Source organism: Rhineura floridana, chromosome 1 (genome assembly GCF_030035675.1).
Source record: "Rhineura floridana isolate rRhiFlo1 chromosome 1, rRhiFlo1.hap2, whole genome shotgun sequence".
In the NCBI taxonomy this organism is placed as follows: domain Eukaryota; kingdom Metazoa; phylum Chordata; class Lepidosauria; order Squamata; family Rhineuridae; genus Rhineura; species Rhineura floridana.
Window position 1 is genome coordinate 2009676 of NC_084480.1, and position 21200 is coordinate 2030875.

Genomic DNA, 21200 nt, shown 5'->3' on the forward strand with positions numbered 1-21200 from the left:
AAGACAGCTTTTGGCAGAAGCCAACTGGACTGTTTTTCTCTTTACTGCTACAGTAGGGCCTGTTGACCATCTTTTTCTATATCCGTTTTTGATGTGTGTATTGTGGATTGTATTGATGCCTTGATTGGTCTGCTTGTCCCCCCCCCTCTATTTTACTGCTAGCCACTCCAAATTTTTTTTAAAGAGTAGGATAAACATTCCTTTTACAAAATAAAACATTAAATGGCATAAAATAAGCAAAGCTCTTTAATATAATCATAAAACAGTCAAGCCTTCTTAAAGAGAGTGGCATCATGCATGACAAGATAATTGGAATGCCAGTATAGAGAGATTATTCATGCCTAATGGTGATGCTCTAACTAAACCTGTATAACAGTTAAATAATCGGGAGTGAAATATCACCCAGAGAGCTGCCAAATTTTAGTAGCTGTCACAAGCTGAAAAAGAAGTAAAAGACAGACGTATGAATTGACCTGAAGAAACTTACAGGTTCTCTGGTCATTACCCTTTAGCATCCTTTGAAAATTGTCCGTGTGCATCGTCACTGACCCATAATGGAGAACCCACCATGGGTAAAACAACCTGTGCAAGAGTGAGTGGGCCTGCTGGAAAGAAGAGGCAGTCACCGCAGACGCATTGCAGGAATGAGGTTTAATTGCTGCTACTGGGTGGGAAGGGACAGAGCTCAGCCTGGTTGGGTCTCACGTCAATCCTTGGGCGTCCCCAAAGGAGAGCAGGGAAGCCGCGTGTGCCAAGAGATCCGTGCATCTCCTTCCGTGATTACATTTGGCCTCTGTCAAGGGATGGGCGGGAAGCTGCAAGAGGGGAGATGAGAAACATCCCGTTAGACTCCAGAACGAGGTATTCAAAGTAGGAACAACACAGGAGGCTGCCTTAGCCTGAATCAGAACATTTGTCCACCTAGCCCAGTACTGACAACACTGACTGACAGAGGCTGTCCAGGGGTTCAGGCAAGGGCCTTTCCCACTCCTACTTGGAGACACCATTAGGGACTGAACCTGGGACCCTTTGCATGCACTCTGCCACTGCACTGCTATGGCAAGCACATGCTGCAGGCTGCTCTTCTGCCTTTCCTGAGCCCCAACAAGGCGCTAGACCTTGGTGTACAGAACAGAGCAGCAGTGCAGATCCTGCTCCTCGCGCTTCTTGCAGCTGATCTCAGCAAGTCGAGACAGAGAGAAAATCAGCTGTGTAGATGAGGCCAGGAAGTGTCCGGTGGCTGTGCTGGGGTTGGAGGGGCATTTTGATGGTGCCAGACTTTGAAATGTGAGCTTCCCCCACAACTTCACAAGTCTGGCTCAGTCCAAAACAGGGTTTGCACCCAGCCCTCACCAGGACTACACAACCCTCCCAGCCATCCTCCACCTCTTTGGAGCCTTCCCCCTGTCAAAGATGCTACCTGTGGGAAAGCGTGGGGGACCTGTAAGCCCACATTGCCTAGTGTAGCAGAGACGGATGATCTGTGTGTGCAACATTTGCAGCTATGGGGAGGCCCTGCAAGGCTTGAAGTGAGCAGCCCCCCTTCCTCTAAGGCCTTTGCACTTGGGAAGGATGGGATGGGGATGCAGAGAAGGACTTGCAGAGGAAGATGGACCTGTGCAGTTGCAAGGCCACTTCTTATAAGAAAGATATCAACAAACTGGGCCCACTGTCTCCGTGGTGGTGAAGGGCCTGGTAGAGAACAAGTCCTATGAGGAGGAAAGGTTGATGGAGTCTGGTACTTTTAGCTTAGAGAAGAGACCATTAAGAGGGGATAGGCCGGCCATTCTCAATGGTCTGAAGCGCTGTCACATAGACTGGAGGGCCTTTTACCAGCTACAGCTGGTGCACCAGCTAATGCCATTCTTGGACAGGAGTAACCCGGCTGTGATGATTCAGGCTGGCATTAGCAACCTCAGAACGGTCTATGTGGAGCTACCTGGCACCTGGTCTGGATGCTCCAGCTGCTGCAAAATGCTGCGTCTAGACTGTTGATGGCAACAGACTACCTCCAGCACGTAACTCTGGTGCTTAAAAGCTTGCACTGGCTGATACGTTATTGGGCCGGGTTCAGGGTTCTTGTATTAATTAACAACTTGGGTCCAGGATAACTTAAGGACCGCCTGATCCCTTTATGTTGCAGCCTGATCACTGAGAGGTTTGGGGGAGTCTCTGTCGGTGCTGCCCCCTGGCTCAGATGCACGGCTCCTAATACTAGAAGCTGCACATTCAGCGTAGCGGGCGCAAGCTTGTGGACCTCCCTCCCACCTGAGATGAGGCAGGCACCCTCCTTGTTGAACTTCAGGCGTTATGACTGAAACTTTCTTGTTTAAGCAGGCATTTTAAGGTAGTGGTTTGGTTTTAGGATGACTTTATTGTTTCATGTCATGTGTGGCTCATTTAGAAATGCAAATGATTAAGCAGTCTATAAATGTCTTACATAAATAAATAAATGCAGCGGATTTGTTTTCTGATGCTCCAGAGCAGGGGTAGCCAACGTAGTGCCCTCTGGATATTGTTGGAGCCTCCTCCCTCAAATTCCCATCAGCCCCAGCCAGCATCACCAGTGGTCAAGGCTGATGGGAGTTGGAGTACAGCAACATCTGGAGGGCACCACCTTGGCCACCCACGCTTCAGAGAGTGGGAGCCGAGCCAATGAGTCAAAATTAAATCAAAATCCCCTTCCTTGCCCATAAAGAATTTCACTGTCAAAAGCTCACAGAATCAGGAAACAGACTGCCTTGGAAGGGGGTGGACTCTCTCTTTCTGTGTAGAGGTTTTTAAGTAGAAGCTGGACAGCCAGTTATTGGGGTAGCAGTAGACTTCTGCCCTGGCAGGGGGTTGGACTAGATGGCCTTTGAGGTTCCTTCCAAGTCTCTGATTCTATGACTGGTCAAACAGCCCAAATGGGGCTCACTGAATGGAGCTTAAAATGGAGCCCATGTGAAGTGGGGGTGGAATTGAGAGCAGTTTGATGATACGAGTTGCAAAGGTTTCAATTCCACAAAACACCAAGAAAAGTAGGAGACAGAGGGAACGGTACGCCCTTGCTGCCTTGGTAAGTGCAGCGCCGTGTAGGCTTGCCCCTCCCAAGGGTATGAGTAGGCACTTACGCATGTTATCCAGCCGGCAACCACTCTTCTGCAGCAGCCCCTGAGGGGCGATGCACACGCGGCCATGCTCGTCCACTATCTCCTGGAGGGGCTGGAAGGAGAAGACGAGGTGAACTGGATGGGGCGAGGAGGGTGGTCAGTCCTCGTCACCCAAAGGGGGACCCCCCTCTTCACCAGCAAAACCACTGTGCTCAAACATGCATGGGTGGGTCTGAGTCTGGGTGCAATGGGCGAGAGGGAAAGGGGGTTCCTTCAGCAGGAGGGGCAGGATGGTGCTGCAGGAGGTTTCTGAGCTATCTTCAGTTGCTTTCCTTTCATGCCCATTTGCTCACAGGAAGCTCACAAGTGGATGGGCAGAATCCCCCACTAGGCAAGAACCTTTTCCTCACTCCGGAGTCCAGAATAAGGACCATGGCAGGAGGACCAATCCATGCACTGCCAACAGTGGCGTGGGAGCAACCTTTCCCTTTGCTTATTCCCCCAAGAGCACCTGGAGACTGGAATCATGCGGAGAGGTGCAATGACCACAGCTTAGTGATTGCCCTCTCAATGGCTTCCAAACACACACGCGTGGCAAAACAGGTCAGTGCATGATATCAAGGTGCAGGCCTCAGAATATTTTTCCCCTTACCCCCATGCAGGACAACCCCAAGAGACAGCCAAAGGCGGCACAGTGAGAGTCACAGTTGACCAAAATCTGGATACATCCAACCTCCAAAGCCAGGAGGACTCCACTCACCCCTTATTGCCATCAGTCACACATACCCTACAGCACTTTCACTTCACTCTGTTTTGTCCCAACTTCACAGCTATCCTGTACAGTTGGGAGGGGCTAAGAAAATGCAGTTTGCCCCAGGTTTTTAAGTGAGTTTTTGGATTAAACTGGGGCTTTTTACACCCCAAACCCAGCAGCCTTGCCCCTGTGCCACACGTTGGCCAAGCCGCCATTATTCTAGCCGGCTCCCATTGTTTTCAGCTTTCATCTCCCACCCACCGCAATGCCTCTAACCCGTAGTTGCCCTGTGGCTTCCTCACCATTGGAACAAAATGAGGGTCTTGCAGGCTCACACCCCGCCGATGACCCCTCTCCGGCATTTTAGTCCTCACCAGCTCCGGAGATGGGATCTCCTAAATGGAGGAAAGGGTGTGAAAAGAGGTTGGTCTGTTTAAAGCACTCAGTATGCGCCACCTTTCAATGCTGAGCTTCCCAGAGCAGCTTGTAGTGTAATACAGTATCATACTTTAAACACAGAGACACAGATAAATAGCAGTGAAAAACACCATAATACAAATTCAGTCAAACAACATAGAAGCAGCCCATCTGGCTGAAAGCAGCTTAAAAAAATCACAGAGTTAAAATGTAAATTTAGACTTTCCTCTTCTCCCAGGCATTTTAGCATGTGTTTTAATTGGCTTTTAAATATGTGTTTTTAAATTTGTATATTTGTTTTTATGTTTTAATAGTTGTAAACCGCCCAGAGAGCTTCGGCTATGGGGCGGTATACAAATGTAATAAATGTAAATGTACTGCCTTCAAGTGGATTCTGACTTATGGTGACCCTGTGAAGAGGGTTTTCATGAGGCTGAGAGGCAGTGACTGGCCCAAGGTCACCCAGCGAGCTTCATGGCTGTGTGGGGATTTGAACCCTGGTCTCCCAGGTTATAGTCCAACACTTTAACCACTATGCCACACTGGCTCTGCACAGAGTTAAAAGGCCTGGGAAAATAACAAGGGTTTCACTTGGCCTTAAAAAGAAACTTGGCACCCGGTGAACTTCTTTTGGTAGGAAATTCCTGGGCTAAGGCACCATCACCAAAAAGGCCATCCCTCTGTGCTTCTAGTAAATAACCTTGCCTGGATTTGGAGAAGGGCATCCACAGGAGAAAGAGGGAACTGCTTCATGGCAGATCAGATTGTGGGTTGCATCCACAGAATCATAGAATAGTAGAGTTGGAAGGGGCCTATAAGTCAGTCGAGTCCAACCCCCTGCTCAATGCAGGAATCCAACTCAAAGCATACCTGGCAGGTGGCTGTTCAACTAAAGTCCTACAAGGTAAAGAACCTAAGTTAGTCATGTCTATTCACTTCAGTGGGTCTACTCTGAGCAGGACTAACATTGAAACCCACCCTGAATGCCCACTTTGTCCAGTACCATCAACTCTCAGCTCCTGGTACCTGGCCCTTTTGTTATCAACTGGGAATGCCAAGGTGAATTGAACCTGGGGACCTTTTGTATGGAAAGCAGGTGCACTGCTGCCCCTGAGCTATGACCCCTAAATCTTCATGCATGGACTCATACGGGATGATGCACTCCTTGAAGTACCTGGATAATATGTTAACTTCTGCAATAGCCTCACTCTGCAACTTGGCAGCCCCCGTACTGCGACAATTTCTGCATGATGCTTTGGTTGTGCTGATGATTCAAGTAGAGCTTTGCAAACCCTGTGTGTTGTGTCTGTGTGTCAGTCTCCCCTGGACTCCTGGCCCATCCACTCTTTTCTGCTTCAATGGAAGGGGAGGGGTGCAACCATTTTTAACAGCTCTGTATATCTGCCAGGCCTAGTGGAGACAGGCTGCGTTCCCTGCCTGTGAAGGATAATTGCTATTTATGGACAATTTACCCCCTGACAGCATTATGTGAATTCTAATTAGAAGAATGCATTTTGTAGGTGAGAGGCACCAGCATCCAAGTATGGCCGTACAATACATTACCCCTCACGAGAATCTGAATGACCTCAGGATGCATTTATTTAGATTTATACCCGCTCCTCTGAACGAGCAAGAGCACTACTGCCTTGCATTTGCTGCCCAACGCCCTTGTGATGCCCTCCTTCAAAGGACCGTCCCTCAGACTTCATGATCATCCATGCAGAGCAGCCCAGATGGAATCCTTCACATGGCTGAAGCGCGCGCACGCACACACCATCATCTTTACAAAACATCAAAACGGGATGCCCATCAATCAACTGAGCAGACTTGATGTGGCTACTTCACTGGAAGCTGTTTGAGCTGACAGGTGAACCTGTCTTTATTCTCACTGGCTTTTAATGGTATTTGATTTTAATACAGATGAACTGTTTTCTCTGTTGAGCATTCTCCTACATTTTTTATTCTGTTACCTCAGTAATCTTCTATTGAGAGGTTGAGTTTTAGTGTTATGTGTTAGCAGATGTTTTAATGAAGAAATGCATGTGTTCCCCAAGGCCTGAACCATGCAGTTCCCCCCATTCCATATACAATGTGTGTGTGTATATGTGCCAGTGTGCAAGCATAGCTTTTCCTCTTTTCCTCTTGCCACCACTCACCTGGATGTTCTTCTCTGGCCCCATATTGGATTTCCCCGGCTCCATCTCTAGCCTGAACCCCCTTGGCAGTGCGACTGGGACTGGGCTGAGCTAGAGAGAGAGAGAAGAGGGTCATGCAATGCAGGCACGGAAGTGGCTCCATCCCACTGCGGCTGGGGAGAGGAGGACGGCCTTACCTGCTCATTGCATTCTTGTTGCCTCTGTTGCTGTTCCCTCCAGGCTTTCTTCTCCTGCACAGCTCTGGCAAGCCGCCTCTTCTGCGGGGAGGAAGGCAAAGGCACCATCAGCACCGACATTCCTTGCTTCCTTCCTTCAGGGCAGCTTCAGTTTGGTGGCAGGTGTGAAGTGGCCCAGCAGCAGGGAAGCAGGCCATGGAATCAGCAGGCCAGGCCAATGGTGGTACTCACCAGATAGATGTTGTATTTCAGCATCTTCTTCCTAGCGTCAGAGACGCTTGAGCCCATCTCCCTCAGTTTGGTCCTCATGTCAACCATCAGGTGGGCAGGAGGGTCCTGGGGGTTCTGGAGTTTGGTCACTTCAGGCAGCAGAGGCCCCAAAGCTTCATATAAGGCTGTGATGAAGTTCCTGAGAAGAGGACAAGGAATCCAGACTAAGAGCAGCCTTGCCAGAGCAGGCCACCCGATCCAACATCTGTTTCTCACAGTAGCCAACCCTGGGAAGCCCACAAGTAGGGATGGAAGGCAGCCCCTCTTCTCCCCAGAATTCAGCAGTCCTTCTCTTGATACAGAGGGCATCAGGGACTGGTGGAAGAGGCAGATCAGCCCAGATGCCTGCTTTCAGTTGCAAGGCTTGCCTGGGTACATGCAAAGAAATTATGACAAAGAGAGTGCCTTTGATCATGGGCAGAATGCATTTCCCCTCACTATTGCCAACCCCTGCACATTTGAAATTTGGGACAGCCGCTTCCAGGCACATTCTCTTTTCAGAGAAATTGACTACTGGATAAATTGAAATAAGATGAATTTTAATGCATTTTTAATGCTGAGAATTTTTATTTCTCTTTAATGCATTTTATTATTTTGTTAGTCGCTTTATGCGGAATAAAAATTAAAACAAATCTAACTGCCAAGTGTCGAATCTAAGGCCAGCAAGACAGCTTCATTTACACCCAGCCATCGTGCAGCACTGATAATCCCCCTAGAATGCTGCTGACCTGTGCAGAGTGCCAGCATGGTCTTGTGATTTGAGTGTCAGACCAGGAACTGGGAGACCTGGGTTCAAATCCCTGCTCAGCGTGAAGCTCACTGGGGCTGACTGTGGGCCAGTCACCCTCTCAGGCCTGAGCCTTCACCACAACAGGCTTGCCGAGAAGATAATAAATGGGGGAAGAGAGAGTCGTACACCACATGGAGCTCCTTGCAGGGAGGGTAGGGTACAAAATGTTGTTGACAAGGATGAGCACTGCTCCAAGAAGAGGGCTAGAGCCCTCGGGAACCAAGAGGGCAGTCCCTGTTTGTGGGATGCCCCCCTGAGTTGCCTTCATCCAGGGGTGGCCCTACAGTGAGGCAACTGCCTCGCGGCAATCGCTGAAGGTAGAGCAGCAGAGAGAGCTGGGTGCACCGTTTGGCCTGCCCCCCATTCCCCATAACCTAGCCTACCACCCTCAGGTACGTTGGAGGATGCTGACCCATTGGCAGCATTGTGCCCTCCTGGTTGGATTTTGTACATGGAATGAGGCTGGGGAGGCACCATCCTCTCAGGCAGCAGAATGCTTTGGGCTGGCCCTGCTGCCTACATCTAGCATGGCCTGGATAACCCACCCCCTTCCTGGGAGGGCTTCCTCCCCTACACAACATGTTAAGCCTGGAGGGCTGAGCTGGTCTCCATGGGGAACAGGCCTTCCCTTGGCCACCTGCGGCAAGAACGTCCTCTGCCAGATGGAGGAGTCAGGTGGTCTCATTTTCCAGCACGGCCCCCTTGCCCTCGGTGCAGCTGAGGATGCACTTACACAGTCTCCTCGTCCAGCTCATCATCTCCACAAGTGGGGTTCTCACTCATGGAACATCGAGGATCTGCTGTGGAGAGGAAAGAAAAGTGTGCGCGTGGGGGGTGGCAAATAAGCAGGGGTGGGGAGAGCCCCAGAGGGGAGGCCGGGATGGTGCTAGTGGTGGGCTAGCACTTCCACCTGGAGAGTGCTGTGGACTGGCTTTGCTGCCCTCCTCTCTGTGGCCAAGGTACCATTCTGACCATTTCTGCAGATCGGGGCCGAAATGGAAGCCCATCAGCGCCCACTCCACCTGCCAGGTTTTACAACCCACGCCTGCCTTGCCCTGCCCTGCCTCATTCTGGGAACGTCTCCACAGATATGGGTGCAACTGCAACATGAGGAGGACTAAGGTACTCTGCAGCCGGTAGCCTGAGTTTGCAGCTGTGCCTGTTTCCCTACTTCTGATCCGCCTTGTAAAGTACAAGTCAGCTGGAGCACACAACTGGCGGGCGATGCATGGAGAAAGCCCTCGTGCAGACAGGCTGCTGCCTTCACTCTGAATCAGCCTCTCCTTTCCTGTCACTCCTCTCTCCCAGTTTGCAGTTTAGGGAGAGGCCAGAGGCTAGTCTCTCTCTCTCTCTCTCTAGGCCATATGATCAGGGTTCAGAGAGGTTATATCTCTGGGGACCCACTGGCTTTCTTCTCCACAGGGCTCTGGATTAGACAAAGCACAGCATCCTTCTTGCTGCCTTGCCTGGAGCTGATTAAGAGGATGGTGCACCGGAGCAGCTGACCAGGCCTGCTCCAGCTCCCTTGCACCCCAGGAACCCACAGCTCCCCTTTTGTGTTGAGGGGAACAGGCAGCTCTACTTTCTCCAGAAGCTGCAGGAGGCCCTTCTCTCCTGCAAGGTTTTGCCACCAACAGAAGGAAGGACTTTATCTTGGCCTTTCTACAACGCAGCCTTAAATGCAGTTAAGAGGTGGCCCTTGGTCTTGGCTGGATGTTTCCTCCCCATCCCCAGGGTTGTTTGAAACAGCCCCGTGCCCCCTAGTGTCACGCTCACATCAGCCGCCGGCCTCTGCCACCTCCCTCCACTGATCCTCACACAGGCCCTGTCCTACCCTGCAGGATACAGTGTGTTCGTGTCCAGGGTGTCAAGTAGCCCTTCTTACCTAGGAGGTTGGGGGACACAGAACCTCTGTGGTCCATGGCCTGAAGGCTGAAAGAGACAGACAGGAAGAAATGGAAGTTCTTGCACGAGGCCTGCCCTGTTCTAATGATGCACCCAGAAATTTTCAGTCTTGAACATTGCCTTTAATGTCTTTATTTATCAAACTATTTATAAGCCACTAACTCATTAAAAAAAAAACATGGTGGTGTAGAATAAAATCATTAAAAGCATCATAAAAATATAAAATCATGGAATACAGAACAAATGACCAACACACTGAATCACATTAATTCTCTAGAAATGCTCAAGAAAACAGAAATGTTTTCAGCAGGTGATCGAATATCAAAATTGCAGGAGCCTATATGGTTCTCTGAGAACAATACATAACGAGGGCAGGGTGTATTCCACTAGAACACAAACAATGTGGAACTCTGTAAATAATTTTCCTTTCTTTAAATCAAGTTTCTTGCCCTCATGGTTTGAGGTTGTACTCAGAACTGTGTGAGCAAGGCGGCTTCCTGCCTGCAGTCTCAGAAGCCACAAGGGCAAGATGGCCAGTAACTGGGGTGGGGTTGGGGTTGAGGGAGGGGGCTTCAGTGTCCCTGCACACCTCTCTGCCCCTTCCCTTCATTTGCAAAACTAGGAAAACTCTGAAGATTTTATTTTTAAAAATAGCTTATACAGATCGCTGGGTTCACTTTTCCTTGATGCATAGTTTGGATTGCAAGGGTGCAGAATTTGTGCTTTTCTTTTTTAATGCTGGGCAGACACAGCTTCATCCCCTGCAGCCACTTCTCAGTTCCACAGTAGATCAGGCATTAAACCATTTACAGCTAGTGCAAGGTTTGCCGCACGGTACATGCAGGGTCACAGACAGTGTTACAAATCCCAGGAAGGAAAGAGACCAGATCTTCATTGGAAAGGAATCAAGTAGGCAGCCCTCCCAGGCAAGAGAAGGGAGAGCACAGGGAGAAGTGAGGAAGGGGTCTGGGTACCGCTACCAGACATGCCTCAGAAGAAGAGAACCAACTCACTTGCACCTGCTCTTTTCTTCTTAATCTCAGGGCAACTGAGCACGAGGAACAGCAGGATGGCAAAATCCTGCTGCAGCTGAAACAGTGGAGTTAAGGACTCCCAGGTGCAAAGGAGCACAGGAGTAGCTGTGTGGTTTAAAGGGGCCAGTGGAATTTTGGCGGGTCCAGCTTGTCATGCAAAAGGGGGGAAAGCTGCATCTGCTTGAAATTCCCTCCTCTGAGCAGCACCTGGAGGTCCAGGAGCCTTGAACACTCTTCCCTCTGCGTCTCCTCATCACATGAGAGGGTGCATAGTTGGGGCTTCTTTTTCTGTTTTGTAGGATTTGCCATGTTCTTTTATAAATAAGATTAAACAAGTGGGGCCTCCTCAAAATGTTATAATGTATTCACACCTCATGGAAGTGCTCCTGGTTAGGGTTCCAGTCAGCCATGCCCTCCTCCAGGATGCTCCATTCCATCCTCCCCCTCCCCAGTTTTCCATTTTTCTTTTCCAACTGACACTTTTCATTCCATGGCTACTCAGCCTTCATAGAACAGCAGAATTGGAAGGGGCCTATAAGACCATCAAATCCAACCCCCTGCTCAATGCCTGATTGGGCTGTTTATTTTGAGAGGTTCCCCCTTCCCCGGGTGTCCTTATTTTAATTTTTTGGTGTACCTTTGCAAACTTCACAGGATACCTCCCTCTTAGTACTTCTTAGTGACTCTGTTTTAGTTATAATCCTGTTGGCACTCACCACCTGAGCTTGCTATTATCCCACTTTTCTGACTGAAGATACACAAGACAGCTTACACAACGGAATCAATAAATCATTTAAAATATACTTTTTTTAAAAAAAAATCATCCTAAGAGCAGACAAAGAGAAGTAGATAAAAATAGATTGAAAAAAGCCAGTTAAAAAGCCAATCACATCATAATGGCATTTGGGGTTCTTTGTCTCTCCCACCCCCCCACCTGCCTGTGGTTTGGCTTTTAAAAAGTTCCAGCCAGCCCCAAGACCTAGGGTAAAGGCAGGCTCTGTTTGTGCCCCATGTTTTCATGAGCAAATTGCTGTGTCACTAATAATCACAATAGTCTGCATCTGTGTTGGAATTGCTTTTTAATATGTTCTTAAACCTTTTTTAAAATGTTTTTAATCTTAGATGATGTTTTTAAAGCTTTTTTAAAGAAATGTTTTTGAAAATGTTTTGTTTTAAAGTTTGTTTTTAAGATGTTTTAAAGTTTTTAGTGTTTTTGTTTGCCGCCTTGGGCTCCTACCCGGAGGAAGGGCGGGGTATAAATCAAATAATAAATAAATAAACAAACAGCACTGTGTTGTAAGTCATCAATTGGGAGGTGGTGACTTGTCATCAAGGCCACCAAGAAGTTTATGGATGAGGTGTAATTCCCACCCAATTCCCTCTGATCTTTGGTCCAATAAAACTCCACTGGAATCAAAATAAAACAAAAGAATCCTCATGTACCCCCAGCAGAGGGCAGTGCAGGAGAGCCCTTTTGGCTGAGAGAATATGCTTCCTTTTATCCCTTGGCCAACAGTAAATGGTGCATGTATCCCAGCATCATTCTAAGATGTCTCAGAGCAGAGCACCAGACATGTCATGTGGCACAAATGAATGGAAAGGGCCTCTGATCTGCCCTTTTGCCTCTTCAGGTGTTCAGAAGATTGTGAGGAAAAGAGGACTGTGTGTAGTTTGCTCCTGTGGTGGTGTAAAGTCTGTACGGGGAGGGGGGCTTGCTCATTTCCCCCACACAGAGAGGATACATGTGAGTTCCAGAGTCAGGAGAGGCATTCAGGAGGCAGCTGGACAGCCATCTATCGGGAATGCTTTGATATGGATTCCTGCATTAAGCAGGGGGTTGGACTGGATGGCCTTATAGGCCCCTTCCAACTCTACTATTCTATGATTCTGTGATTCTATGAACCCAACCCATACCCTTTTCCAGCTTCTCCACATCGTCTGAAAGGTAGGCTCCCTTTGCCAGCAGAATTAGGGCATCTCCAGCATCCATCCTAAGCCAATTCTCAAGCTTAGTTTGGGATCCCCCTTAAGGCCACGTTTATAGATATGCTAGCCCACTCAGGCTTGGGCTGAACATTCAGTGGGCTTTTCAAGTGTTTCAGTTGCCTGCTCAAAAAACCTCAAGGTCTTTTGTTTCCTGACTGCTTGATAGGAACCCACAAAAAGTCCAGGTTTCTTTGCTGTTGCTGCCCCTTTTCTGCTGGCCACCCCACTTTCCTCCAAGTCAAAATAGCCTTGCTTGGGGGGAGAGGGGAGGCTTACAGCCGGCCAAAGATAACAGAGGCCCCACACAAGGCTGCAAATGACGCACAGAATGTGATTTCCTGCCAATCGATTGCAGGTTCATAGTTTCCTGATTAAACCCCAAGATCCCCAAGCAGGAAATGATATTATTTACAGTTAAAAGAGAGGGAAATTTCCAAGGCCTCCCTTGTCGGGAAGGGAATCCTGCACTGCATGTTACAGAATTATGAACTTTAGAAAGGGGTCTTTGAGGGAACAGGCACTTTGAGGTGAGGGGGGAGTTCACACTGCAAGCTCCTCTCGGTTGCAGTGTTGTGCCCCCCCTCCTCAGGAGCCCCCATTCATTCATTTTGTTGTGTCTTTTCCGTTTGGTTTTACTTGACCATATTGGAGAGATGCCTGCCATGGGCCATCATTTCCCCTCTTGTTTTGCTGTGTCTGATTAATTACTGGTGGTGGCTTTAACTGAAGTTAATGGATGTTTTTGTTATTATTGCAAACCACTTTGAGAGCTGTTGTAGTTTGAAAGATGGTGACAGCAGGCATGAGAGCGCGGAGCTTCAGCTGCAGCCTGCCTGGAACTCAAAGCACACCAACCTGAGATGTATATGAGACTGGGAGAGCTGTGTGGTCTTGGAGGGGTCAGTGGAAGGTTTCCTGCCTCTATACCACAGAGTGCTGTTTCTGGAAAAACTGGACCAGGCCACAGTCAAACAGGCATTCATAACATCCAAGTTGTTGCAACATGGTCTACATGGGGCTGCCTTTGAAGACTGTTCAGAAAGTACAATTGGTGGAAAATACAGCAATGAGGCTGCTAAGAACTACCATGGCTGCCCGCTTCTTTCAAGGAAGAATTCCAAGGGCTGGTTTTGACCTTAAAAGTCCTAAATGGTTAGGAACTAGGATAGCTGGGATACAGCTTGCCCCTACGCAAATCTGTCTGCATACTGACGTCTTCTTTTGAGGCCCTGCCTAAAATGACTCCACTTTCTGAGGTGAAGAGGGTGATGACAAGAGACGGGGCCTTCTTGCTTGTGGTGCCTCATCTCTGGAATCCCACCCCTCCTTCATCACCCATCAGGCTTCCTCTTTTATAGGAGGCAACTGAAAATACCATTTTTCATTTGCTTTTATTGGAGTTTGATGAGTGATGTTGAAGTTGACTTGGTGACTGCTGTTACCTGCTAATGTTGTGATTGGTTTTTACGCTGTTATTGAGAAGACCTTGTGTGTAGGAGTGGGGCGTAAGAAATAAGAGGAAGCCCCTCACTTCCCCCACTCTCATGGCACCAGGACAAAATCCTGCCACAAATTCTACACGTGGAGCAGTCCATCCTTCCACTCCAGATGACGCCCAACGTTCCCTGCTGTTGTTCCCCCAGCTTTGGGTGGGCCTGGAAGACCCCCATCGCAACTCACCTCAAGGGGGAAGTGTTTGGCTTTCTGTGTATGCAGCCGGCCCTGTTTGGCGGAGAGATCTGCCCAGATGGACCTCCAACTGCCTCCTCCTTGGTGCCTGACCTCCTGCTGTTGTCCCTTGGTTGCCAGGCGGCTGATCTGATGAGGTCACAGAGGAAGGAGGCTGATCACAGAACATGGGCTGCAAGAGCAAAGAGGCGCCCTCCCTTGAGTTATTGATTGATTTATTGGATGTCTTACCCCCTCACTCTTCGCCATAAAGTCCCAGGGCAGGCTGCAACAAAACAATGTTGTTTATTTCCAATCAAATAAAACCAATATATAGTGCAACCCCCCAAATACAATTTAACACAGAGAGTAAAGTTAGCCCCCCTAAACAAACACCTCAGCTCCCAGAAGGCCAGGATAAAGAGGTGGTGTGCTGACCCAGATGTTACTGGATCAAAAAGATGGACTGCCTTCAAGTCGATCCCGACTTACGGCAACCCTATGAAAAGGGTTTTCATGGTAAGCGGTATTCAGAGGGGGTTTCCCATTGCCTCCCTCTGAGGCTGAGAGGCAGTGACTGGCCCAAGGTCACCCAGTGAGCTTCATGGCTGTGTGGGGATTCGAACCCTGGTCTCCCAGGTTGCAGTCCAACACTCTAACCACTACGCCACACTGACTCTCACTGGATCAAAAAGGGGGCAGGAAGAACACTTGATGAAATCATTATCTCATCCCTTTAGGAAAGGAAGGTCCCAGGGCCGCTGGTTAATCAGCTCTCAAGGGGGAAGTGGAATGTCTGGAGGGGGCCAGTGGGCAGATGGATCATCTGCCTCATAAAGACATGTCTACAGTCCAATGAGTTAGCTTTGCCAAAATCCCCTTGGAAATAATAAGCCAAGTCGGCCACGCAGACAGAAAGCTCCCCTGGGCCTTCAGCAAGGCAGACATCAACTGAATCCTTTGAAAGCCGGACTGATTTCATTTTCAAACAGCGCTTTTTATTTCCAAGTTGGCGAGTTTAGGACTGCAGCCTTAAATGGGTTATGTGTGTTTTACGTTTTGAAGAAAGACATGTGTGAGGTCATCATCCAGAGGAGCGCTGTTAGCTGTCCTCCGTGTTACAGAGGCCTAACAGGGCTCCAACCAGAAGTCAGGCATTTAGGATCACCAGCCCCGTGCTATGCAACATTCTTCCGGCAGAGATGCAGCAGGGCACCCTGGCTAGTGACTTCCAGGCATCTCATGAAGACCTGTTCAGTAGACAGCCTTATGTAACTGTTAACGTTTTTTGATTGGCTAGTCATTTTAATGATTTCTCTTTTACAGTTTTTATATTTTATTGTGTATATTGTTGTATGCCGCCATGTTATATGACTTGGTGATATATAAATACTTTTTATGAATAAATAAAGATATAGGTTTATAAAATTATGACTGGTCTCTGTGCCGCAGAGAGTGAATAGGGAAAAAATTCTCTTTCTCAGACTATTTAAATGGCATCTCCATGAAGAGAGGCAAGTGTGTCCACCGAGGGGCCAGCTGGTCCTCGGGGGCAACTGCAAGAGAGTGGGGGTGTTCCCTTCCCATAGGGGCATCTGGTTGTCCATGGTTGGAAAGGGGATGCTGGACTACATTGGCCTTTGTCTCACCCAGCAGTGTGTCTCTTATAAAAGTTTAGACGTATTCCTGGGGGATAGTTTTCCAACAGTCATTGGCCGTGACTGTAAAATGGCTAAATGGAACCTCCAGGTTCAGTGGCAGTCTACCTCACTGGCCAATGTGCTAGTCAAGGTGGAACTTTGGTCTAATCCAGCAGGGCGCTTATTATTTTCTTAACATGTGCAACTTGTTGTGATGGCCCCTGCCATCAATGGTTTTTTAAAGGCTTTGATAAACTGGTAGGAGAAATGGCCAGCCTGGACTTGATGGCCTGTGAAGTGCACTGTCTCCAGAGCTCATACTCGAGAAGACTGCTTAACATACTTTGAGCAACTCCTTGTCCTCCTCCCCTCTCTTATTCACCAGCAGGGGGCTTAAAGTATGACCCAAAGGTGGATTCTTCTGCTTCCCCCAGATTTCCAAGGCAAGCATAGGGTTGAGCTAGGATTTCTCCCTCCCCCCCCCCGGATGTGAATGCAGAGCCATTCTGCAGTGGTTATTCTGGATAAATTGACCCATTCCTGAATTTAAGATGGTTTACATGCCAACATCTAGTGATGGGAAAATACACAGATGCAAAGATTGCAACCTGTTTGTGAGCACTCTGGGGGCCACTGTGTGACCACCTTTGGGTGGGAGAATGCTGAGCCTGGTGGTTCATTGGTCTTCCCCAACATGGCAACACTTAGGTTGCTTCCAGATGACTTGTTAATTGACCATTCTTCCTAATTTGTTTGCAAGGGGATTTGACGACATTGGCTATTATGGCTGTGTACACACTGTACATTTAAAGCACATGGCTTCCCCCCAAGAATCCTGGAAACTGTAGTTTGTTAAGGGTGCTGGGCACTGTAGCTCTGTGAGGGGTAAACTGCAGCTCCCAGGATTCTCTAGGGGAAGCCATGTACTTTAAATGTGCTTGAAATGTATGGTGTGTACGCAGCCTTAATAAGCGTTCATTCTCATCTGTTTTTAGGGAGTTTAGGCAGCATTGCGGCAAAGCAAATATTATCCCACACCTTCCAGTTTCTCATCACTTTCTTTATTAGAAAAAGTCTGTTCTTTGGGGGAAATGGTTTTGTTGCACAAGAGCTCTTAATCAGCTATGATTGCACAATCTGAACTTGCCAGTATGTGATTGAATCCCATTGGAAAATAGCAAGTCTGGAAGTGCCCTCAGCTTTCTGCATTAACCTCTTAGTGGCAGGAAGAGAGAAGCCAGGAGCAGTGATTTAAGCAGAACCAGGGCTGTGAATCTGAGCTGGAGGGCTGCCTTCAAGTTGATCCTGACTTATGGCAACCCTAGGAATACGGTTTTCATGCTAAGCGGTATCCAGAGGGGGTTTACCATTGCCTCCCTCTGAGGTAGTCCTCCCCAGCTGGCCAGGGCCTGCTCAGCTTGCCACGGCTGCACAGGTGGCAGGGCACGTCACCCCTGAGCCACTCCCTGTGGGGTGATCTTTAGCTGGCCCTTGACGCCCAGGAGCCATGAGCGGGGATTTGAACTCACAGACTCTGGACTCCCAGCCAGGCTCTCCTCCCCACTGGGCTATACCAGTCTGAGCTACATGCACATAGTCAAGCCATGCGCTGTTCATGTTCCACAGGGCCACTTGGGAAGGAGGGGGTTGATTTGGGCAGGCAGCCACCAAGATGGCCGAGTCTTGTGGCATTTGTGAAGTGGCCTCTCTGCTTTTCTTTTTACTGGCTTACTTACTTCTCGGAGGGAGACCCGTCTGATTTCTGCTCTGTAGCCGCAAATGGGCAATAAGGACATTTACAAGGGAGGGTTGCCATTTTCTTCCCACGAACAGCACTGGTAAGGCATGCTTGGATTCTGACAAGCTCTTTATGGATGTGTGGCTGGAAATACAGCTGCTATGAATGTCACCCAATTTAAGGCATTTCATTAAGGGCTAGACAGCTCACAAGGCAACTTGAGGCTTTGATTTGTGGCCCTGAGTGAGCATTATAGCTGTTCCTTACAAGGCACACTCCAAAAGCCAGTTCCTGTATAGAGCAGGGATTATGTAAAGTGCCCACCTTGAATGGTGCAGCAAGAAGCAAAATCTGATTCTCTTTTGCTTAAATGTACAAGTGTTAAGGGAGAATGGCTGATTTACAGTGAAAGGGGTTGGTAATCAACGTACTTAGCAGGAGGTGTTATTATAACTCAGTTTGCTTGAGCATGCCCTGTGCGCTCTCCTGGACCCAATCCAAGGTGCTCACGCCAGTGTTTTAAGCCCCAAATGACTTAGACCACAAATATCTGAGGCTGTGGGCACACCAGTCACTTCAAAAGCAGCAAGAATGGTTTTTCTGGCTGCATTTTGAAGTGACTCTGCTGGACACACCTTCCTTCCCCCACTGCTGACATCAGATCTTTCAGGACCACCCACAGCAAAGCGTTGGGCCAATCACTGTCTCTGCCTGAGCCTATGGCATAGCATTTCCATTGGCCACACCTGGAGGGGCAATGGGTTGATCTCCCAATCAGTTGCAAAATCTGTCTGAAGCTGAATAATAACAAAAAGTTCATTCTAGCGGATCCGACCATGTTTTAGGGTTAAAAGGGGTGGGGTTTGACTAGTGTTGTATGCCCCCAGTTTTAGAAAAGAGAGGTGGAGATGTGCTGGAACGGGCACAACAATGTGTGTGTCTCCACCCTGAGAGATTGTCTCCTTCCCCACAGACCCTCTCAGGTGTTAAGATCAGCAGAGGAGGCCCTTTTGATAGTTCCGCCTCCCTCAGAAGTTCTTGGGATGGTGACCCAGGAGAGGGCCTTCTCTGTGGCAGCTCCTCAGCAGTGCTACTCCATCTCCACAGAGGTGTGCCTTTTGTACCAGGGCCTTTGGCACCCGCGATGCATGTTTCCAGGACCCATCCTATTCCTGTAATTGAAATGTGTTTTAATATTGAATTTTAAACTGTTGTAACCCACAGGTACTACTTGTCATGGCCCCGTCAGAGGACTCCTCAGATGAGGATGACTCGGGAGTAACAGCAGCAGACCCAGGAGCAGCAGGAGACATGGAGGAGCCTCCTGAGAATCCAGCTCCTTCTGCCCCTCAGCTGCAGAGCACCCCAGGGACAGCAGAGGCCCTGCAGCCAGACACAGACAATGAACAGGATACTCCCGCCTCACCTGCAGAACGTAGACAGCAGAAGGTCAGGCAGAAGAGAGGCAGGCCTGTCTCCTTAAGGCCCAAACACTGAGGGCTCACACCTGCTGTCCATCCTGCTCTTTATAAGGCACACCTTGGCTGCAGCCTGTTGCTGACTGCAACGTCAGGCGTGGCTTTGTGTAGACCTAGTTTCCCTGCAGCATCTCTTTGACTGACCTCCTTGGCAATTGATCCTGGACCTCCACTGACCTCGCTTCTGGACTGACTCGGCAAGTACGCTTCGGATAGGCCTGGCAGATTTACAACCCGGCTGCTGGCTAAGGACTTTCCTTCCCTGCCAAAGACCCAGGAATTTCTAGCCCCCCCTGGCACTGCTGATGCAGTGTAGAGCTGACACTGCTGCTGCTGCTGCTGCTGCTGCTGCTGCTGCTACTACTACTACTAGTAATACTAGTAATAATAATAATAGGTGCAGGCTACCATTCTTGTAGCAAATGCTAGATATTAGGGGTACTTGGTAACCCATTGGCTCTTTTGGACATAGACGCATAGAACAGAATCATAGAATCATCAAGTTGGAAGGGGCCTATAAGGCCATCAGGTCCAACCCCCTGCTTAATGCAGTAATCCAAATTAAAGCATTCCCCGACAGGCGCCTGTAATTTGGTAATTTGGGAGTGGGACTAGGTTAGAATTTCTCCACTAGATGTCCCGTGGTCCAGAGCACTCCAGCCTTCCTTTGCCCATCCAAGACAGACTCTTCCAGAAAGGGATGCACATCCCTTCTCTTTCAGCCATGTGAATCAGTGTGGAAAGGTCACACTGGTAGTGCCACCCTAAGGTGGGGTGGTCTACATCCGTGACGTGGACCCAAAGACCATCAGTTCCCATCTTCTCCTGTGAGTCAAGCCCCACCACAAGCTCTTCAACCAGACCCTGAACAGAAGGTGCCCAGACTGCTGCAGCTGACTCAGTTGTGCCAAACAGGCATACATGCCTGGCTTTCCCTGCCCAGGGACCTCTGAGCAAATGTGTGTGTTTTTCCCTCCAGCAGGCCAAATTGCACCTTCCCTCTGCAACTGTTCCACCCTGCCCAACCTGTGCCTGCCCATGCCTGCCCATCCCTGCCCATCTCTGCCCCTGACTCCCTGCCAAGTGCTTTCCATACGAGAAGAGCTCCTTTTGCCAAGAAAAAAGACCCCGGGATGATCAAAGATTGACAGGCAGCCGGATGGGGCAAGGGACTGGCTGGCTGAGGAAGGATCAAGTGCGAACATGCCATGGGGGCTCGCTCAGGCAGAGAGAGAGGGAGGGAGAGCCACCATGAAGCATCCGTGTAGGGAAGATTTGGGTCAGAAGCCTGAGAATCAGGCCACAGGATCCTGTTGGGATTCTTATAAAATGAAATGTGAGACAGGAGATTTGGCAAAGATTGTGAAAGTCAGTCATCACCAGCTTGGGACTATGCCACTTGCCCACGGCTGCACAGGTGGCAGGGCACGTAATCCCTGAGCCATTCCCTGTGGGGTGATCTTTAGCTGGCCCTTGATGCCCAGGAGACACGAGCGGGGATTTGAACTCACAGACTCTGGACTCCCAGCCAGGCTCTCCTCCCCACTGGGCTATGGCAGCTGTAAGTTGTATAGGGGGGAAATGCTAATAAGGTGTACCTGCAGGGCAAAGGAATACTCTCCAATAATAGAAAATGTTTGTTTAGGGGGAATGTATAGAACATACTGTTGGGTGAGTGCCATGGGAACACAGCAAGATGCCTTGCATTGAATCAGACCTGATGGCCTTTCTGGCTCTGTATTCTATAGCCCAGTGCGGAGGAGAGCCTGGCTGGGAGTCCAGAGTCTGTGAGTTCAAATCCCCGCTCGTGTCTCCTGGGCGTAAAAAGGGCCGGCTAAAGATCACCCCCACAGGGAGTGGCTCAGGGGTTACGTGCCCTGCCACCCGTGCAGCTGTGGGCAAGCGGCATAGTCCCAAGGAGCCCAGTTGCCCCCCACCTGGCATTTGCGGACAAGGAAGGGGCTGGCTTGTGCAGCTGTGGCAAGCTGAGCAGGCCCTAGCCAGCTGGGGAGGACTAGCCTCTGAGGCAGGCAATGGGAACCCCCCTCTGAATACCGCTTACCATGAAAACTCTATTCAGAGGGTGGCCATAAGTC

The 21200-nt window shown here is 49.3% G+C and overlaps 1 protein-coding gene across 8 annotated transcripts in view; it reads right to left on the reverse strand.

The window, feature by feature from the left end:
- Window positions 1–228: 228 nt before the first annotated feature.
- LOC133378185 (uncharacterized) overlaps window positions 229–21200 on the reverse strand; it is a 44755-nt gene continuing 23783 nt past the window's right edge. For 2 of the 8 annotated variants that reach the window (XM_061613001.1, XM_061613010.1), the window contains exons 2-10: window positions 14261–14441; window positions 9541–9587; window positions 8389–8455; window positions 6827–7004; window positions 6596–6676; window positions 6420–6509; window positions 4149–4241; window positions 3114–3204; window positions 229–815 (exon numbers count right to left, since the gene is read on the reverse strand). In XM_061613001.1, coding sequence (XP_061468985.1) covers window positions 781–815; window positions 3114–3204; window positions 4149–4241; window positions 6420–6509; window positions 6596–6676; window positions 6827–7004; window positions 8389–8455; window positions 9541–9577 — 672 coding nt within the window. In that variant the 5' untranslated portion in view covers window positions 9578–9587; window positions 14261–14441 and the 3' untranslated portion in view covers window positions 229–780. Of the gene's footprint in view, window positions 816–3113; window positions 3205–4148; window positions 4242–6419; window positions 6510–6595; window positions 6677–6826; window positions 7005–8388; window positions 8456–9540; window positions 9588–10573; window positions 10732–14260; window positions 14535–21200 lie in introns of those variants that run through there. The other 6 variants (XM_061612994.1, XM_061612986.1, XM_061613012.1 and 3 more) reach the window with 5 other exon arrangements.